The sequence below is a fragment of the Haplochromis burtoni genome, unplaced genomic scaffold (genome assembly GCF_018398535.1).
Source record: "Haplochromis burtoni strain Fernald_Lab_line unplaced genomic scaffold, NCSU_Asbu1 Contig_62, whole genome shotgun sequence".
NCBI lineage: Eukaryota > Metazoa > Chordata > Actinopteri > Cichliformes > Cichlidae > Haplochromis > Haplochromis burtoni.
In genome coordinates this window covers 1,065,930-1,086,949 of record NW_024582423.1, presented here as the reverse complement: position 1 = coordinate 1,086,949, position 21,020 = coordinate 1,065,930, and the positions used below count along the sequence as shown (strand labels likewise).

At 42.2% G+C, this 21,020-nt stretch overlaps 2 protein-coding genes across 3 annotated transcripts in view; both read left to right on the top strand.

The window, feature by feature from the left end:
- Positions 1-16,221, top strand: part of adgra2 (adhesion G protein-coupled receptor A2) — a 40,077-nt gene extending 23,856 nt beyond the window's left edge. Inside the window, exons 3-19 of the mRNA XM_005922687.3 lie at positions 5,679-5,750; positions 6,695-6,766; positions 6,866-6,937; positions 8,031-8,194; positions 8,597-8,810; positions 8,983-9,147; positions 9,246-9,444; positions 9,549-9,698; positions 9,781-9,942; positions 10,198-10,398; positions 10,556-10,745; positions 11,377-11,585; positions 11,663-11,787; positions 11,871-11,994; positions 12,074-12,222; positions 12,801-12,890; positions 13,027-16,221. Of these exons, the coding sequence (XP_005922749.1) occupies positions 5,679-5,750; positions 6,695-6,766; positions 6,866-6,937; positions 8,031-8,194; positions 8,597-8,810; positions 8,983-9,147; positions 9,246-9,444; positions 9,549-9,698; positions 9,781-9,942; positions 10,198-10,398; positions 10,556-10,745; positions 11,377-11,585; positions 11,663-11,787; positions 11,871-11,994; positions 12,074-12,222; positions 12,801-12,890; positions 13,027-14,440 (3,772 nt within the window). The 3' untranslated portion in view covers positions 14,441-16,221. The remainder of the gene's footprint in view (positions 1-5,678; positions 5,751-6,694; positions 6,767-6,865; positions 6,938-8,030; positions 8,195-8,596; positions 8,811-8,982; positions 9,148-9,245; positions 9,445-9,548; positions 9,699-9,780; positions 9,943-10,197; positions 10,399-10,555; positions 10,746-11,376; positions 11,586-11,662; positions 11,788-11,870; positions 11,995-12,073; positions 12,223-12,800; positions 12,891-13,026) is intronic.
- A 173-nt stretch (positions 16,222-16,394) lies between these two features.
- rab11fip1a (RAB11 family interacting protein 1 (class I) a) overlaps positions 16,395-21,020 on the top strand; it is a 15,972-nt gene continuing 11,346 nt past the window's right edge. The window contains exon 1 of one of the 2 annotated variants that reach the window (XM_005922685.3): positions 16,395-17,370. In XM_005922685.3, coding sequence (XP_005922747.1) covers positions 17,021-17,370 — 350 coding nt within the window. In that variant the 5' untranslated portion in view covers positions 16,395-17,020. The remainder of the gene's footprint in view (positions 17,371-21,020) is intronic. The other variant, XM_005922686.3, reaches the window with a different exon arrangement.

Genomic DNA, 21,020 nt, shown 5'->3' with positions numbered 1-21,020 from the left:
GGCAACAGTCACCTAATGAGAGTGCATGACCCATTAAGGGGTGGAGTGGGTGAGGAAGGGGTTAAGCGTGGTGGAGAGTGGAAACACAAAGGGGGTGCTGCAGGAGTTGATAGACTCCAGATGTGTCTTTCAGATAAACTGGAGGAACGGGTGTGTTTGTATTGCAAGCTTAGCCCAGTCATGGCTCTGGGAGTTTATTGAAACAGCGAGTAAACCCCCTCATAAGCCCATTACCAAATCATATGCTTTATATGCCAGTAACTCACTCTCACACACTCTTTCGGCAAACTCGATATGGTTTCAAGGGCATTTTCCTCAGGAGGAACTTGAGCTTTCTCTAGACCTTCTTCCCCCCCCCCCCCAGCTTCCTTTTCTGCTTTATTTTTGCATCTCCCTTCTCCGAGCCCACTTGGGCTCTTGCTGTTCCTCACCTTTTACACTCTCTGCATGCTGCAGTCCACCTACTGGCTGAAAATTCACTTGCGGACACGAGCCACTCTTTTCATTGACAACCTGAACAAAAGGCACTTGTCCCTGCTGATTTCTCAGCTGCAAATTGTTACGACTATATTTTTACTTAACTTTCTAATAAAGACTGAATGACCCAGATGAAATGAAAATAAAATGTTCTTAGCATTTTTTTTCACTGTATGTTCAAATCTATCTGATCTGATCTGACTTTTATTGTTTTTGATGCTTTGCATTCTGGTAGGTCTCGTGAAAATCTGCCAAAAATGGGCACGGCACTCTTCTCTATGCCGCTCCTAAAGCCAGACCTGGAGTCAATCACGATCCGTGGTTTCAGAGTTTTCCTTGGCAGAATAATCTTCATCTCTTCTTGCTGCAGATTATAGGAACATATAACCAAGCTAGGAAATTTTACACTTCAAATAAAAGTGTGTTGCTATTTCTGCACATCCCACTAACAACAGTGCAGTTGGACCCACGGTTTATGTTATGGTCAGTCATGGGCAGAGCTGCGGGCCTCGTGTTTTTGAACCATAGTACGGTCCTGATGCTTGTTGTCCGAAATTGCAAGGAAATATTTTAAACATGTGTCCTGCAGCAGCGCTACTGACAGAAAATCATAAAAAATGTGTATTATGTGTGTAAGGTTTCTTGGCTGTGCTAGAATAAATGCTTTCCAGATGGCAAATAGCTGATCAGGTATATCCAATCTGAGAGGAACCAGAAAAAAATTAAATAAATAATCTAGGGACGGGGCAGCAAAGCAGGAAATTAGTAGAAAAACAAGAGCTCAGCAGATCCTGGTTTCCTGTTTTAGGGGGAAAGCAAGAGCACGTTGGGGTCGGTAGTTACAGAGCCCCATTGTGAGCAAGTGTGTTGTGCAGTAGGGGGGTGGGGTGTACAGGGACCATACGCAGGGCCATATTTTTCTTCTTATTACTGAATCCTTTAACCCACCTGCCCCTCCCGACAAAGGAAAACTACCTAGTAAAAAAAAGAGAGAGAGAGAGAGAGAAAGGAAACTGTAAAAATAAACGAGCAAAGGCCTCTGCTAGACCCGCCAACCAGACAGGAAATGACACGCGGCACAAAAATGGTCTCCGCTGACCTCTTTCAGGAACCAAGGTGGCAGTTAACACCCCCTCGCTTTTTTTCCATCATACCTTCAGACATGTTTGTTTCTGTCTTTTTTTCCTTTATTGAGTCGTATACAGAGAAAACTGCAATTAAAGTATAGAAATCACGCCGCAACCCACTGACTTTCCATTAAAAAAAAACTTTAAAAAAAAAAACTCCAGCAACAGGAAATTCTTAATTCCAGTCTGGTGATAATGAGTGGCCATTCCCCCGGCTTCCGTCATTTTCCCAGCTCCCTCCAGGGCTGGAGCCTAAACAATGTCAGCACTCCAGTTGCTGCTGCTGTGCTCCTGATAATGGAGCACTCCATGTCTGGAGCGCTTTACAGACCATGTCTTCATTATTACCCTCTCGCTGCCCTACAAGCACGTCGCTCCTCTCCAGTCTGCATGGGGCCCAGGCGCTCATCCCCTGTATCCAACAGAGCAATGACTCTTCAGAATGGCAGAGGACCAGTCCCATTGATCAGGAGGAGTTTTGGGGGGGGGGGGGCTTTTTAAAGGGCTGCCTCTGGTGTTAAGCCCAGCGGCGGCAGACAATGGCCCCTTTTGGATTTGGGAGCGAGCTTGAGTTTGTCACCGTCTAATCATACGCGCCACATGTAGCGTAGGGGATGAAGCACTGCACTCAGAAGGTTACAAAGCATAACTCAAAAAGAAAGGTCGTAGTGGCTGTAACAATGTGTCGCCATCAATCAGCTCATCGAGCTTTTGGAAGAAATAGATGCTGCTCCTGAGGAGGATGTTGAAAAACTAAAATAATAGCTACAATTTAAACTTTAGACGTTAAAATTGTTGATATTTTCATGGTCTGCAAGCATGAGGCTTTGAAGCATTCATTGTCTCTGCTGTTATCCTCTTCCTTGGTGACAGCTGTTTTCATCAGTGTCGAGGTCACTGAGCTGTGAAGCTGCTGTAAGATGGGGCGCTGGCTACTCCTGAGGGCACGCACACAAGTCATCGCCTGAGTGTGAAGCCTGCTACTCTATTTTCAATCTACTGTACTGAAGGTTTTAAATAGCGCTGGAAACAAATCGGACACTGTGAGCCAGTGGTAAGAGGCGGCTCCAGACATTCAGCTGGGATTGTGCCGGCGAAGTGCTTGGACAGTGCTTCAGTTCCTGTTTTCGTTCACATTTACCAGCCTGGTGATAAGAGAAGGGATCAGAGGCAGCGGTGTGTTAATAATCAGGTCAGAGCCTTGAGCCAGACAGGAAATGCACATTGGCTTGATGCAGTTGGGATAAGATTCTTCTTGAGAAACATGAAATCCACATTGGCACAGTCACTATATAGTTCTGGCTTCATTCATTAGCTTGAAAGATACATTTTGCTCCTGTGTTTAAGATTTAAGACTTCCAAACCAGCAAATCAGAGAAAATAAAAGTACTAACTTGATAAAGGAGAACTAAATTATTTTCATAAGGGTCAATTTCATAACTTTCCCACATATAGCATCTGTGTTTGAATCGAAATTTAACTACCTATCAAAAACAGCACCCAAATATTTACATATCAGTGCACTGCAGCGACCGGCTCACCTTTAATAGCACATGGTGCAGGGACAGAAGGAAGTGGCCTCCTCCAAAAATCAACAAACGCTTCTTTGGTTTGGTTTGGTATCCAGGCACAAATTTGAACTCAGTCCAATGTCCTGTGAGAACAGCACGGCTAACATGTTTGTGTACTTGTGTAAGTCTATTTGGATTTATGTTATGTTTGTGTCATTCTAGTATCATCTGTTGATTTGTGATTTTTTTAGGTGTTTTTTTTCCACCAGACAATATAACAGGAGATAACACACCAGAAGAAATGAGTTAATTTAGTTGTTCTGTGCAGTACATTACATTTATTAAGAAGCTAATTATAATTAGCCATTATATTTTTCTCGAGATCTTTAGTTTGCTGATCTGAGGACATTTTAAGCAGGAGATTTTTACAATATGAAGGAAAAGAAATAATGCACTGTCTTAATAATAAATGTGTTGTGTAGATCATATGAGCAGTGTTATAGTAAACATTACCTCCATGTGCAAGAAGGAGGTGACAAAAACAAGCATTTAAAGACAAGCCTTGAAACTGACACTTCTATCTAGCAACTGAATCCCAGCTTACAGCGACTCTGTGGCACTTTTGTGTTAGCATTTTAATCCAGCTGTAAGAGCATGTTTGAGTCCGTACAGATGGGGGTAACATGAACTATTTCATGCTAGTGTGTGGCTGTGCGCACGTGGAGCATGTGTGTGTCAAAGGGACAGACAGGGAGGGAGCGAGACAGATCTCAGGGAGAGGAAGTAGTGGGCAGTGCCGCGTCTTTCATCGCTGCACTAATGAGCCCCGTGACACACAGACTGGAAACAGCAGTATTGTTCTTCCCCTGCCTGGGTCAACAAATTCTATAAAGCTAATGTCCCCCAGAAACACATGTATATTCAGAGTGAGACGCAGTACCACAAAGATTGCTATTTTATATTGTGACAGACTCACAATATAGTCCGGAGACACACACAAACACACACACAGATACTGAAAAGTGTAGCTGTTCTCTGTCAAACACCCAGATTGCTCTTTGATTTGATTGGTGATATGCTTTTTTTTTCTGCTTATTTAGAATCACAGAGGTGGAAATATCTCCAATTTTTAAAAAGCTGTGAAATTGTTGCAAATGTTCTGACTGACAAGCTGGCACACACTCAAAGATCTGAACCGAGCAAACTTTAGCCTGTTGGTCTGGGGCCAGTTTTTTTTTTTTTTTTTTTTGCTCCATCATTTCAACCAGTCTCCTGTTTCGAATCTAAATATGAGTGATGGCTTAGAAGGACCAATAGCAAAACCCCCTGATCTTTTTGAGCATGTCTCAGCCACACCGCAGTGTAATTTCTTTGCTCGAAGCATTTTCTACAACAATTTTCCCGCCGTAGCTTACCCAGAAAAGTTCATCTCTTGGAAAGCAGACAAAACAGTGGTTAAGAGACGCCTGAGGTGATGTGAAGCAGCGTGGTTGACAACTGCCGTGGAAGATAATGTTTTGTGGAAAACAAAAAGGACCAAAAGGTCCTCTGAGGTCTAACATAACATCGAAGTCTTTGTTAAAAACAGAAATTGAGAAAAACGCAGCTGCTGCACTGATGCTCCTGTAAGGAAATCTGACTCTGCGTCTGCTCTGATGGGAGCAGAACTATTTCATGCTATAGGAACGTGGATAACATGTGCTGTTCATAACCATCCGTCTCCCGACCTCATTTAGCCTTGCTATTCTCACCTGGCCAAAAAAAAAGGTTCAGAATCTAATCTACAGCAGCTGATGTAGATGGGAGTATCTAGCTAAAGTCTTTAAGACTGGAGTGTGGGTGTAGAAGTGGAACAGGGTGGAGAAGTGCAGCGGATAGTATGAAATTAAATCTTCAAAGACACTTAGAAAATTATTATTTATGGTTTGAATTGGGTAAAGCTTATTGCGGGAAGGACAGTTTTGGGGAAAAAAAAGAATAAATAAATAAATAACAGAACTTAGTGTTAATAGTTTCAGATTCCACAAGTGTTTTATGTGGTTGAATATCTCGCTAGTCTCAAGCCCAGGAGGCAGTTCGGATAATATTTCCTATTTGTTTGCACAAATATCCTGCCGTGGCTCGCTGGACGAGCCAGGTTTAGGATGTGTGTCCCTGCTCCCATTCATTTAAACCTAACAGCGTCTTCTTTCAATGGTAAATGGTAATACCATGCTTGTGACTGTACTACTATTACTACACAAAATCCCTTAAAATGCTGCTGTTATTTTTAAACTTTCTTCTCTGAAAGGGTTAATTAATCAAGCTAGAGCCTTACAACTTTGTGCCCCTTGAGGACTCATTTTATTACAATGACATACCGGGTTAGCTGCTTCCCTTGATCCAAGTGTTTATGCTAAGCTCAGTGAATTATCTCCAGCTACATATTGATTACCAGTATGATTGCAGTACCAATCTAAACATTGCAACTCTCAGTGAGAATACAAAAATGAAAGTTTGCAGTCCTCTTGTTAATGTGTCAGTATAGTCCTTGCGTGCACCTAACATTTTCTCTTTCCCCCAGGGACCTCAAGCACAACTTAATCAGCACCATCATGCCTGGAGCCTTCCAAAGCCTCTCTGAGCTTCGGAAACTGTAAGTAGATATTAAGATGACCCACATTTCACTCGGGTTCACAACTCAATAAACACAGAGAGTTTAATCCTAAGGTTTAGCATAAGATGGACGGAGGTTAGTTTGTTGCCCAGATTGGCTGTAGTCAGGAGAAAACCCACATATATATATTTTTTGGAAGCTCACAGATGTCATATGTCATATCAGGTTCATGGTGTTATTGTCACCATAAAAGCTTCCTTTCCTAAATGTTTCTGCAGAGGGGACACTGGGATGTCATCTGTGAGCCCCGCTTCAAACCTCAGGGCTCCTCACACGCAATTGAATGTGACAAGGCGGCTGTTTGAGGCCGTTTGCTGCTCACTCATTGTGTTTTTGGACACCGAGGTCTGGTTGCAGCGTGGGTCCAAAGAGGCTCCTCGGCGCAGCGCCGCATGACTCCCTTTCCCTCCTCCCCCTTCTTGTGTTTTCCCTGCAAGGTCTGGGGCTTCTCAAAACAAACAGATGGAGATAAACACATGCTCTGGACAGCTCTCTGCTGGGTAGTGTCAGAGGTACAACAGAGCAGAACCCTCTCTGACTGCAGATATACATCACACTCAGAGGTGGACAGCAGAACTGGGGCCCTGCTTTTACCCCAATGATGATAAACTCGTACTTGGGTCCCTTTGTGTCCTGATAAGGAGAAGTAGCCAGAACTGTTGGAACGCTTCTTTAACTTCCCAAATATTAAAATATATAATGTTCTGACTACAGTTGAATACAGCTACTTAATTTTTAAAGACATGAAAGGAGATCCTATACAAGTTATTGTATATGTTTCTTAGACAAATGACATTTCACATCAGTAAAGCAATGCGGCCACTGAAAGAGTCAAGACACCACAATCTGGTGCTGAGTGATTGAGAAAAGGCCTCTTAATTTGAAAATAACTGACCACATTCTTTTGTCTTTTACACTTTTAGTGACCTTTCCAACAACCGCATTGGCTGCCTGACTGCAGACATGTTCCAGGGGCTGACCAATCTTACTAAACTGTAAGAGGCAGATGAATTGATTCGATTAAAAAAGGTCCTCTATGAGTTACAGCAAAGCTATGAAGTTACACTGTTCATATCTAATTTGTGTTCTGTTAGGAACCTCTCTGGCAACATCATATCAACCATGAATCCAGGGGTGTTTGAAGAGTTGCCGTCCCTCAAGCTAGTGTGAGTATTAAACTCTGTCGGCCTTTCGTTCCCCCGAGGTTACCCTCACGGCATACCAGTCCATAGTTTAACAAAATATTTTTGGACATCCTAGACAAAGATAACATTTATTTTCAATTAATATTTATTTTCCCGTGTGTATGCCAACCGTGTTTCACAGTGAAGCCTGTGTCAAAGCTCAAATAATCAAAGAGGATTTATTTGACATGTATTTATTTTCATTTGGATATTTTGGTCTATACTGTGCATGCTTTTTTTAAAAAAAACCTGAAAGCATATCATTTATGCTACCGTAAAGAAACATTGAAGTTTATCTACAAACATTTCAAAACTGAACCACAGACTGTATATAAAAGATGGACATGGGCATGAGATATTTGTGAAGTGGCTGTTTTTAACCCGTGTGTTTGTTATTTTGTCATCTTGTGTTTGTGGAGTCAAAATGGACCATATTAGGAGAAGAGAGTGGACTTGCTAGCTTAGCAAGCTAAGTGCAAAACACAGATATGGATATGTGCTAATTAGTGCTAACATTCAAATTAAATAGTATTAGAATAATGTTAGAATTTAACTCATCAAAATTGGAGCACAAAGTTCTTTGATGGTCTGTTAGTACTATTTACAATACAACACATTAGTTAATGCTTTAAAAAACACAAACAGGTGAAGTGACGCCTAGCTGACGGCTAGTGACTTTATCTGCCTGTGTCTACACTTGCCTGTCACTCCAAGCAGGCACATCCTTATCAATGCATGTCTTTAAGCTTTTACAATATTTTAACTGTAGAGATCATAATTGTTTCTGTACCGGGCTGTAAAGATGTTTTTGTGCTGTAAAATTGAGCATTTAAATATTGGAGTGTTTAGCAATAGTTTGAGTCAGTTTCAAGTGGACTTTGATTATTTGCTTTTCATGTACAGTCCTGCCCATGTTTGAAAAAAGCTTATGAGTCAGTTCATTTCATTTTACATCAAGCCAACCAGCATGTAGAGGTGTGACATTTTGTGGCATTTCCTGTAGGTAAAAACTAGAGCTCAGTCAAACAGAGTAAACATGGAAACTCTCCTAAGGCACCATTGGTTCTCCCTTCAGGAACTTCAACTCAGACTACCTAACATGTGACTGCGAGCTGCAATGGGTCCCGAACTTCTTTCGCGGCAGTCCAGCACGGCTAGGGGAAGAAACCCTGTGTGCCTACCCCATGAGCCTGAGGGGAAAGCCCCTGCGTGGACTAAGGGAAAGCCATCTGAGCTGTGGTAAGAGCCTGGCAGCAGTGAGGCATATGAATGAGGCGGTTCACCACTTTATTTCAGAGAATGTTGCACTGTGAATGACAGCAACAGTTCACTCATTATGAAGTTCAAGCTCATCTCAGCTATTTCAAGGATTAACCGACCAAAAAAGGGTTGAACAAAATCAATCCCCGCTGCTCTGCGGGGACATATTTCCAAAAGGCTCAGTGAGTTGTGTTGACAGCTAATCCTGTGGGTTGAATTTACCAATTGCTGCAGTCTGCATCCAGTCTGCTCTAGAACGGCAGACTCATAATAGCTTCTGTGGAAAAATGTAGCTGAGGCTTGGTAATGACAGAGCAGCACAAGCAGTTCCGAGCGATGTGTAACCTTCACATCTGCATCTTTTCCCACCGTGTTACTCAGATGGTCCTCTGGAGCTGCACACCATGTCACTGCTGCCGTCTCAGCGTCAGGTGGTCTTCAAAGGCGATCGGCTGCCCTTCCACTGCGCTGCTGCCTTGGTGGACAAGATGACCACTTTACACTGGCGTCACAATGGTCAGCCGGTGACCACTGATCCAGAAATGGGTGTCCAGCTGGAGAGCAGTGTCGTGCATGACTGCACCTTTATCACCAGGTGTGGTAAATAGAGCAACGCAGACAGAGTAGTAGTAGATCAGATGAGTTGTTTTCGTTTTAGTGCAAAGACAGTCCTGAGTAAAAAAAAGAAAAAGGGAGAGGCTTTATTAGTTACAATATTATGTGTTAACGATGTGTTATAATGAGCTGTCACTATCATCTTTATCCAGTGAGCTTATTCTATACGATGTGCATGTGGAGGCCAGTGGAGAGTGGGAGTGTGTGGTTTCTACTGGGAGGGGCAACAAGTCTCTCACCGTTGAGATAGTGGTACTGGAGAACAGTGCCTCCTTCTGTCCAGAAGATAAAGTTGTCAACAACCGTGGGGAGTTCAGGTCAGTTAAAGCTTTAAATATATCCTGTATATTATAATATGGAACATACGATATAAAAAAAAAGATTCAGGCCATTATTCTCTGGCATTTATCCACAGGTGGCCAAGAACTCTGGCAGGAATTACCTCCCACCAGTACTGCCTGCAGCTGCGTTACCCTTCCCTGTCTGTTGAGGGGGGCATGGAGCAGAAAAAAGCCTCTCGCTATTGTGACCGTACTGGAAAATGGGAGGATGGCGACTACTCAAACTGTCACTACACCAACGGCATCACACGTGTCTTGCATACCTTCATCCTGGTCAGTCGCAGCGCTGTCAGCGCCGTAGTATGTTGGTTCAATAAACATTCGCAGCATGACGTGACTCCTTATGTCCTCACCATATTTCCGCTCTTGCTTTTCAGAGGCCCATCAATGCATCCAATGTTGTCACAGTGGCACATCAAGTTCGCACATACACCCTGGAGGCTGCTGGTTTTACTGACTCGGTCGATGTACTGTACATGGCGCAAATTATGGAGAAGTTTATGGAATATGTGACACAGATAAAAGAGGTGAGGGCACTTTAAGTAAATGTAGTAATATATTCTCTAGAGTTCCTTATTAAATCTCCTTTTAAATTTCCCTGTGCTCCAGTTGTTGGCGGTGATGGTGGAGATGGGCAGTAACCTGATGCAGGTGGATGAACAGATTCTCGCTCTGGCCCAGAGAGAGAAGAGAGCCTGTAGTTCTATAGTCAACTCCCTTGAGACATTGGCTTGGTCTCAGCTACACAGTAATGCTAAAGAATTTTCCATGGTGGGAACTATTAACTGTTTTTTATATATTTATCATGTGATTTTCAACAGAGCATGCTTGCTGTGAAACCTGTGAAATCTTTCTATAGTTCATTCATGCAGTAGGAAATGCATGTGTGTCTGATTTAGAAGAGCGATGCATGTCTTTAATCATATTTCTGTGTGAAATTGTCTGTGTAATGCAACAAAACCCATAGTAATGTTTAAATGAAAGTGTCAGGGTGTTTACCTTGCCTGGGTGACTTCGTGTTTACAGATGTCTAAGAACATTGTGATGGAAGCCCATCTAATTCAACCTGCCCACTTCACTGGGATAACTTGTACTGCGCATCAGCAGCGTGAGGTGTCAGTGGGCAACCAGGGAATGGAAACGTCAGAGTCTGTCCATGAACAGCAGCTTCGCGTCCACTGTAGCACTGGTGCCCATAACACCTCTCTCAACAATTTTTTCCTAAAGGTGAGGCTTATGCCTTCTTGCATCCGCCTGTTCTGCCTACTTCATTAATAACCACATCATATAGACACGGACAGTTTAGGTTTAATGAAGGATTTTGATACAATCAACATTTGCAGTTTGGCTTCTTGTGTGACTTACACCTTTTTTAATTCTCCAGAATTCTGTAGCCTTGGCCTCGGTGACTCTTCCAGCTAATCTGTTTGCTTCGGATGCTGCAGCAGACTGTAAACTGCAGTTTGTAGCCTTTCGAACAGGCAGCTTTTTTCCTTTGACTGGGAACTCGAGCACCACTACTGAACACTCCCGCAGACGCACTGTCAACAGCCCTGTAGTCTTTGTAGGCCTAGGTAAGGAAACCTTTAGTATATTAAAGAGACTCCTTTTATTTATTTATTTATTTATGCATATTTAAAGTTAATGTTTTAAAGTTAAAATCATGGGTGTTTGGATGCTCTGTATGCTTAGGCATCATAATAAAACACATTAGTGTAATTCTTCTGTTCTGTGACAGCTACAAACATCATAATTATGCTTCAGGAGGAACAAAGAACGAACCACTTTGTGCTTATTTGAATTAATTAAATATGAAAAATCTCTTGCAGTCAAATGGGACAGTTGCTTTCTTCACCAAACGTAACCCGGGTATAATTTTTACAGATCCGATACTGTGTGAAACTCAGTATAATGAAAGGCTACTTTGTCTGAACCACTGCACCAGAAAAACCTTGGGACTGTTCTTTGTTCGTTGCTTGTTTTTGCCTTGGCAGGTTTTTCTCTCTCTTTGCCAAGAGTCATTTTGCAAATTGTAGCGACCAATCATGAAATATAAACAAAGCCTTCAATCCATTTTTTTGCACTTATACCCCAGTTTATGTAATTGTTTTTACAAAAACAACCAGGTGGAAAGTAGAATGCATTGGGTATTCTATTCAGTAAACAGTAGGTTTTTATTTATTTATTAATTTCATTCTGTGACAGATGGTTGCAGCATGCAGAACAATTCAGACCCCATCTGGGTGTCACTCCGCCACTTGTCTCCTGGTACCGATGCCGTGGCAGCCCATTGGAGCCTTAAGGGACCGGAGAAGCAGGGAGGCTGGAGTCAGGAGGGCTGCCAGTTGGTCCGCAGTGACAGCAACACCTCCACCATGCGCTGCTCTCTGCTTAGCAACTATGCCGTTCTGCAGGTAGGCTCAAAAATGTAATGATTCATCCAAGATCACCGTGGCTAAATGAGAGTTAACTTGACTTCTGTGGTTTCTAGGAGGTACCCGACTTCCCTAGCTCCCCACTGACTGTGAGGGTGCTCCATCCAGTGGTCTATGCCTGCACTGCAGTTCTGCTCCTTTGCCTCTTTACTATCATCATTACACACATACTGCACCACAGGTACTGTAGTGTATTTGCAATTTCTCGCTACTATTTATTTATTTTTTGCTTCATTATCTAATTAGCTTACTCTTCTCCCATAGTTCAATATGCATATCAAGAAAAAGTTGGCACACATTGCTGAATACCTGCTTCCACATTGCAATGACAACAGCGATATACGCAGGCGGCATAAGCTTAACAAGCTATCCAGTCGTTTGCCAAGCAGTAAGTTTTGAATTTCAAGTATTGCATTTTTTTAGAGGAATTTAAGATTGATGTCTGATCTGACAACATTACATGACAGGTTGGCATTGCCTTGCATTACTCCTCGCTGTCAACCCTGCTGTGGATTGGAGTCAGCGCCAGGGTGATTTACAAAGAGGCTGTGTGGAGAATGCCCCGGCAACCAGATGGAGAATCTCCTGTTCCGCCTACGCAGCGACCTATGCTCAGGTCAGTGAACAAGATTCAACTCACCTTCGCCCACTTCCTTTACTGTGAGATTATTGCTTGTTGTCAATAAGGTTTATATTTTGGGCAGATGCTGTAATTCTTGTGTGTGACCACCCAAAGTGTGCACGATCAAAGGTGGTTATTGTGCCCAATGGCTAAGGGGAGGGGGAGGGGGGAAAGGGGCATGAGACCACCATAAGAGAATGAGTGGGAGTTGTCATGAATCTGAGCATATCTATCATATCCAGTATTCCCGATTTTCTTCTCTTCCCGCTTTCCTGTTCCTGTGATCTAGAGGTTGTGCTCATACTACACTGTGCCTCTGACCTCCAGCCACCATTTGTTGCCTATTCAGCCACATTAGATGAGAACATAGATTCTGGTGTCTGTGCTGACCCATGTAACACTGTGCCTACTAAGACAGCCAAAGATCATAAAGCGCTGCACATGATAGAGAGCCAGGAATACATTAAAACACCAAAAGGAAAAGAAAAAAGATCATGGAAGCCGAAGGTCAAACATGCACAAGAATCGCTTTTTATCTCATGAGTTTGATATGTGTCTCTCTGTTATTCAAGGTTCTATTTGATAGCTGATGGTGTTCCTCTCATCATTTGTGGGATCACAGCAGCTGTCAATGTTAACGACTATGGAGACAACAGCCCTTAGTAAGTGCCTCTCTTTTTACCCTTGAGCCATTTGGCCCTTGACTTTGTGTTGTTTGGATTGCTGCTGAAGCGAATGACACACAAAGATGTCCTTGTTTTGTGCTGACTCTCCTGCAATCTTTTCTGCCTCTTGCAGCTGCTGGCTGGTCCGGCGCTCCAGCCTGGGGTCTTTCTTTGTCCCCGCTGGCCTGGTGGTGTTGGTGACCTGGATCTATTTCCTGTGCACTGTTTTTCGCTTGAGGCGCCGTGGGGCCAAAGAATGCACAGGAACCACTCTGTCTTCTCCTGTGACCGAGAGCCATCCTGCGCTCGCAGGAAGTACCAGCCTGCTCTCCACAGACTCAGTGACTGGACCTGTACACCCTGTTATGTCTCCAGAGGATCAGTATTCGCTCAAGACACAGTTCTCTGTGCTGGTGGCCACCCACTTCCTGTTTGTGGCTCTGTGGTGTTGTGCAGCCATGGCAGTGTGGCTTACAGGTCACACTAGCTTGTTGTTTAGCTGTCTCTATGGGATAGTCGCAACAGTTTTGGGGGGTTTTCTGGTGGTGCACCACTGCTTCCGGCGACGAGATGTCCAGACCTCTTGGCTGGCTTGTTGCCCAGGCTATCAACGCCCTCATCCCATGTCTACCTACACCCATACCTGCACTACTGGGAGTGGGGTCCAGACCTCTGAACAGGGATCCCAGCTTTTTATCAACTGCCATCCACCTGGTGACTCTCATAATTCCTCATCAGCTAGGTCGTCATCCACACCAAGTGGGATCAGCAGCGTGGGCCCAGGGCCTTGCAAGCTCACCAACCTGCTGCAGGCGACGCAAGACAATTCAAACGGCACTTCACGTGCTCCTACGGGCAACAACACTAGCACCAGTACTGACAACATCACCAAGCCTACAAACAATGTTCTGCCCACCATTAACTCTGCAGCCCCAGGACAGCCCCAGAGAAGGAAAGCGAGCAGCAGAACTAAACAAGGCAGTAGTCAATACTATCATCGGGGCGAGGGCAGAGGTCACTATCGTCTCAAAGCTCTAAGGGCTGCTGGAGGTGGGGGCAGTCTTGGAGCTTTAGGGCCCATAGGTTTAGACCACCTCAGTTCATCGCATGCTGTTTACAAACAAGCCACAAGTGAGAATGGCAGCATTCACCACAGTCTGTCAGAGAACCAGGCCAGCGTGCTGACAAACGGGAAGCGAGTGGGAGAATCAGTAGCTACGAGCCCCTCGGAGGGAAGCGATGGAGGCAGCAGCGGGAGTCGCAAACCATTCCCCCTGCTGCCATCGATGGCCAGCCGAGTGGCCATGCAAAACGCTCAGAGGCGATGTGCCAGCAGAGACAATTTAAAAGTCGCAGCTTCTGCGGAAACAAAGCGCTGCTCCTACCCTCTGAACGGCGACACCGCCACTGTGCCGGGGGCCGCTGGCCAAAATGGCAACCTGAAAAACTCTGTGCTGGAACTAGAGCAGGACATGAGTGGCACAGACCAATCACAGAGCTCTGTTGGAATGAAGAGTGGTTTGTGGAAAAGTGAAACCACGGTGTAAAATATGCTTACATGTGAACAACTATGCATGTCCTTAATGAACTCTTGAATGACTGGGTTATGTTTCAACGGTCTCTTAATAATTATCTAATTTAAGATATAATATCATGAAGGCATCCAGGACCCTAAACTGGTACTTTTGCCTCAGTAGCGTTGAGAGAGTTTGCTGTGAAATGATTTAAAAAATAAAAAAATACTAAGGCAGGTGTTTTTATTGTCATTTTCAAAAATAAGATACACATTTATCTTATAAAAAAAATGTACAAGTCATTTCTAAAATTGGCATATGATGTTGATTTTAGATGTCTAATGAAAGCTTTAATGTTTTAATTGTGATTTTTCTATGCATATCAACTATAGCATGAAATGGTTTATGAGATGGGCCATTTCCAAAGTCAAGCTATATGCATTTAATCCGTGGAAAAACTTTCACCCTTATGTGCGCTTCGAATAACTGGTTGTGTTACTCATGTATGCACTTCTATGTTGTCTGCAAGTTTATGCTTCAGTGTGTGTGTGTGTGTGTGTGTGGTTGTGTGTGTGCGCGCTCACTCAACAGAAGAGGATTTGCGTGAGTGTGGCTGTACAGAATCTCAGAGTGAAATAAAAAGGCTATGCGAAACTTTTAAATATAAAAAAATGTTTCCTTTTCATTTCTATGTACTCCTATCAGCACTGCTGGAGCTTCTCTTGTGTGATAAATTCACAATATACCCACTCAGACCTTGTCTGATCTAATACCTGAATGACTGCCCCCTCCTGGATAGCAGAGGAACCTGGATTGAGATTTCCTTTAAGCTGTATTTAGCAGGTTTTTGATGGTGGTGGTCGAGCTGTTTGTAATTTAGGGGCCACCGTAGTATTGCCTTGAGTTGACTCACAAATCCAAAGCCATACTTCTGTTTTATGAGCTTTTTAATGCACTTGCAATTCAGGAAATTACATTAACAGGAAATAGTATTTCTGCTACGCACCTCATTGCCACGTTTCTCCATTGTTCTCTGGGCAACACACCCTGTGTTGTTACACTTGTTGCTGTGTCATAATATGCTCTTTCTTTGTCATATTTTATTATATAGGAGTGGTATGATTTTGTTGATTAGAAAGATAGACTTGTCTGGTTCATTTAATATCATGGGCGATAGGTATGCATATAATCTTAATGTTGCCTCTCTATCAGTAACTATGCTTTTGTTAACAATTTCCAATTTGCAAGTTGCATGCAAGACAATGTCTTTATTTAAAAGGAAAAATAATCAGGTCACTAAAATATTCTGTTTAATTTCTGATGTATTTTTCTTTGTGCCAAAGAAAAACCTTTATGTTGCTGAAGAATGGAGCCACAGCTGCTTGTTGCTTGATTTCAATAATTCAGATCTTTAATTATTTATAACTGAATGTTGCATTTTGTAAATAACCCAATCGTCTTCATTTACTGAAATATCCCGTGGAGTGTACTCTATTTTGCAATTACACAAGCCTACAAAAACCCAGTATTATTGTGGTCATATGAAATATTGTGTTCTTAATATGATGTTCATTTCATTAAAGGGACATTGCCTGAAAATAATTTGCAATGGCTTAAACTTTGTTGAAAGGGGCCTGGTAGATAAATGAATTCATAGTTGCTGTATGATAGGATTTTAGATGCCCTCAGATTTATGTTGCTGTGACGTAATTTCATAAGTCTTACCTGTAACACACTGTTCCCTGTGCTCCCGCAGGCAAAGAACAATGTAAAAAACAAAGTAAGACAAAAGTACATTACATTACTGGTAGTTTTTAAATTAATGACGTAAAAACACAATATTTTTTGTAATTATTTTTTGCTTAATAATAATAGTAATTTAATTTAATTATTAAAAACATTCGTTTTAGACTTAACAAATAAAAAAAAACATTTGTAAAAATGTGTTGTAAAAATGTTTTTACGTTTTAAAAAATGGCCATTTTCTGTCCCTTACAAGCACGCAATTACCAGCACTGGACTCAGTTCGGTGGTAACTGCTGACCTCTTTCAGTCTTGCATTGCGTTTCCCAGGCTAAACTGATTCCTGGTCAGTGCTTTTCAGCCACGGTTAACGGTCTGTGAGTTATTAAAGCCCTCCTCCTCTGCGGTCCAATCGCTAACTGACTTTTTATAAACGACTGAAGAATTGGCCAATCAGAGAGCGATATGTAGAGTATGGGCGGGAACTCCTTACATCAGGGAAGTAAACTATTCAACTTGGCGGAAAGAACTGTGTTTATAAAAGCCTCTTGAAGGATTTAGTTGCGCTACAGTGCCCTGGTTGGGTTACCTAGGCTAATATTACCATGCAAATGGTAAAGTAAGTGTGAACTGAACTCAAATGTTATCAGAGGCTGAGGCACAGCCTTCCAAAGAGGAGGGAGAAGTATTACGACATCATACTGAGCTTCCCGAACTGAAGTCAAGCTAAGTAACCCACACCTAGAACCGCAGAGGACGCCGAAGGTGAACAACAGAGTTCAAGAAAAGGTTAACCAGTCTTCCGTTTTATTGAGGTATTTTTCGAGACAGTTCTGAATAACTTTTAGTAAGGCTTGACGGACTTTAGCGATGTCTCTGGCCGACCAGAGCCAGCAGTCGTATCCTACGAGTGTCCAGGTAACGGTGCACCAGGCTCGGAACCTGCGTACCAAGGGAAAGAATGGCACCAACGACTCCTACGCCATCATCCAGGTGGCCAAAGACAAGTTTTCTACCTCCGTGGCTGAGAAGTCTGTCGATCCGGTGTGGAAAGAAGAGGCTTCGTTCGACCTGCCGCTCTTCCACCCGGGAAACTCTGAGCGCTGTATGCTATATATCATAGTAATGCACCGTGCCCAAGTGGGGCTGGACAAGTTCTTGGGCCAAGCTGTGATAAACCTGCTGCAGCTTTATGACAACAAGGCTCGCAAAAAGACAGAGTAAGTGTCAGCTAAGCAGTTTTGGGAGGGGTTTGGGGTCTCACAGATTCCCCCATTAGTTCTGACTAAGTATGTTTAAGTCTTCTTTTACGTTTATAATGAGTCTGGGTTTTAGTGCAGCAGCAGCCTTAGAGCACTGCACAATGAAAAATGACTATCCAAATAACTTTCGTTTCAGAGCTTCATATAGAAGAGAAGAGAATAGGGCCCTTTATTGTCATTGTACATGTACAATGAAATTCTAGGTGCTCCACACAAACCGTGCCGGAATAAACTATAAATAGTCGACAGTAGAAATAAATGGGAAACAGGAGAAATGTATATACAAAACAAGAGAGAAGTATACAAAAATAAGAGATAGGCACACAGTGGAGAGCAAACTAGTTGCAAATGTAATGTAGTCTAGACCATAAGGCTAGGTTAAATGCATTGTTTCTAGGAAGAGGTAAGTAAGCTGATATCGAGTTTATTTCCACACAGTTCTCTAGCTGGTATCTATATTCTGCTAAAAAAAAAACGTTTCCCACTGAAGGGAACAGACTTTGAAGAAGCAGTAATCTTAATAAATGTTACAGCCAAAGTGCCACCAGTTTTACTGTGACTGGCTTATCATGTGTCACAGTGTAATTCCAGGGCTGTATATTAACTTTCAGAATCACTGGGTAGTTGGATTAGATTTTTACCTCTCAGCTGCAGACTTTAACTTTGCTTCAGCTATTCTGAGGAGGTATTAGCATACCTATTGGGCTTTATAAGTGCCTGTCTGATGATCTAGTTTACCAGCATTTGCTTTGCCCAAAGTAAGTCTAACAATTTACCTACCATTTACCACCAGATTAGCTTTTTATTCAATTAAAAAAGGAATTCCAGAAGAATTTATGTCAATGTTTGTTATAAAGCGGCAGCACGGCTTATAGTCACTGAGAATTACATTATGTGAAATACTCTGGAGCATCTTTTGACTTTGTATGTGTCCACTGTGAAACACAGCAGTGAATAATGTCATAGTCATTGGGTTTATTGGTTTACTGACTTTGCAATTGCAGGGCTTATCTAGACAAGTTGAGTTTCTAGACACCCACTTGAATAATTCAGTGTTCTGATGTGATATATTTCTTTTGGTTTGCTGTTAAAGATAAACATGAACGTGGGTGGAGCCTCTGTCCTCTTCCTCTTCCTTTTTTCTTTTGTGTTTGGGTTTTAAAACCATCCACTGACTTGCTTGGAAAATGGTCTGAGATCATTCTTTCCTTTGCTTGTCTGTCGTCATTGGTCCAACCCTGCATGCTTGTGGGTTCACTTTTACTTCACAAATTATTTTAAGACAATGACAATCACTAATGCTTGATGGTGGAGGCATGCCTTAAAATCACTTAGCTTTTGTTAATCCTGAGCATTCCTCAAGACTAGCTTAAAATATGTCTGTTCACACCCAGACGCATTACATGAATGGCGCTGACATGGGTGTAACGTGGGTGTAACGTGAATCCAAACAGAGCTTTGCTTTAGAATTGTCAAATTGGGTTGGACACCCTCTTATGTAAAAGAAATGTTAAAAATAAAGGTGGTTTATTTTAGGCTACACTGGTAAAACTTTCCCAGTAACTTTGAAGTGACCTTTGGTAATGAATGAGTGAGGTAGCGCTTGCTACTTCTTAGTAATCACTCACCCCGGGGGCAGCCTAGATTATGGTGCTGGAATGACCTCATGCTCTTGGTTATTGTACCACCATATTTGAAATGTTATCTTTTGTTTGCTCAGGTTCTTTTTCCATGTTCATGCCAAAGTTCATTCCCTGCTATTTCCATTTCATAACTGAGCTCCTTCGTTCTCCTGCCTTGTCCTGCTCCTCCTGTTCTGTAAGATGCAGTATGCGTGCAGGGGTATTGGATGTTGCTGGTTTTCCCTTGAAGTATCTGGTGTTAGATTACTGCGCTGCTCCCCTGTTGTGCTGATACAGGGTGTGACACCGAAGGCTTTGTTTTCCAGTTGAAAGGGAACCTGACACTTTTCCTCTAATACAAAACAGTTTAGCGAGATGAAATTAGGTTTTAAGGCCAGACATCAGATAGATACACAGATAGATAGATATCAGTTTAACAATTTACTTGGACTTACTCATCTTTGCAGCTCCATTGGAGTGCATTTTTTTCTATGAATGCAAGTTTTACTATCTTAATATACCAGATTGTTTTAAATGTTTTTTTTTTTTCAAAGATTCCTCTAAACTTAATTTTTCACAAGTAGGATATTGAGCTATACTGCATTATGAATGATCTACAAGTAATAGTTATTTTTGCACCGTATTGTCCTAAATCCAGTGTTTATTGTCTCAAATGACAAAGCAGGAAATTCCAGCCATTTGAAAGTTTCAACTTGCAGGTGGTTGAAAGTTCTGCTGAAACACTCACTGAAATGATTCATTTAATTTATTGTCCAGTTTCCAGGTAATCCGTTTCGCCTTTAGATGTTATTTATGTAGGTTTTAAATTTTAAAAATGTCAAACAGTCCATTAATTTGTCTCTGCAGAGGCAGTAAGGACAAGATCTTGGATAGATATACTTCAACATGGAGAGCATGACAGGGCGAACACTCAAGATAAACAAATCACAAACTCAAACAGAAAAATCATTGTATTTACAAATGCCTCCTCTCAGCTTGGGGTCCTGGATACATTAGAGTAATCTACAACAGCGGTCCCCAACCCCCTGTGAAATGTACGGTTTTCAGGGTTTTTATCGGTTTTCAGTGTTATTTTGTTATCGTTTTTATCGTTAACTCTGTTTTCCTGGGACTTTTAACGTGTGTTATGAATAAATCTTCTTTTTTCAGTACCGGTACTAGTTTTATTTTGTTGTATTTATCCGCGACACCTTAAAGGCCGGTCCGTGAAAATATTGTCGGGCATAAACCGGTCCGTGGCGCAAAAAAGGTTGGGGACCGCTGATCTACAACATATTTGTGGTGGTACCGCTTTTGTTTTTGTCTTCTACCTTCCCGGTGCCTGAGACATTAAAAAGTGGTATCGACTGTTCTGTGTTTTGTTGCCTGGAGCTGAAGTCTCTCGTCTCTTATAAAGACTCAGTGGGCAGTGAGGAGGTGGTGCACGCTGTGCCCAGCTGAAGTGGGTACTCTGTTTTTAGAGTTCTTGATAACTGTGCTTGTTGGTGTGATTGCAATCAAAACTGTTGCAAACAAAAAGAAACAAATAATAAGAGTCTTCTAACCTTTTCAGGAGCTCCCATCTACCACTGCTATGCAGAACTACAGCACACTTATTGGGCTAATATGAGTTGTTTAGAACATACATAAATGAACAAAGTGCTAAAATTAACATTTTAATCTAAAAAGAAAATAAAAATATAAGTAAAAGCAATAACCTTGATAAAAACATGGTAAAACAGACACTAAAAAGTATGCTTGAGAAGAAATTGAGATAAATGGTCTGGAGCTAGTCGCTGTAGTGCTCTGTATGCAGTCATGAGAATTTGAAAACAAATTCTTCAATCAACTGGGAGCCAGTGTAAAGAGTATAATATAGTGGTAATTAGAGCAGGGCGATATGGCCAAAAATATTTATCACGATATATATTTGAAAATTTGCGATAACGATATAACTGACGATATAATTGATGCGAGACAAAATAC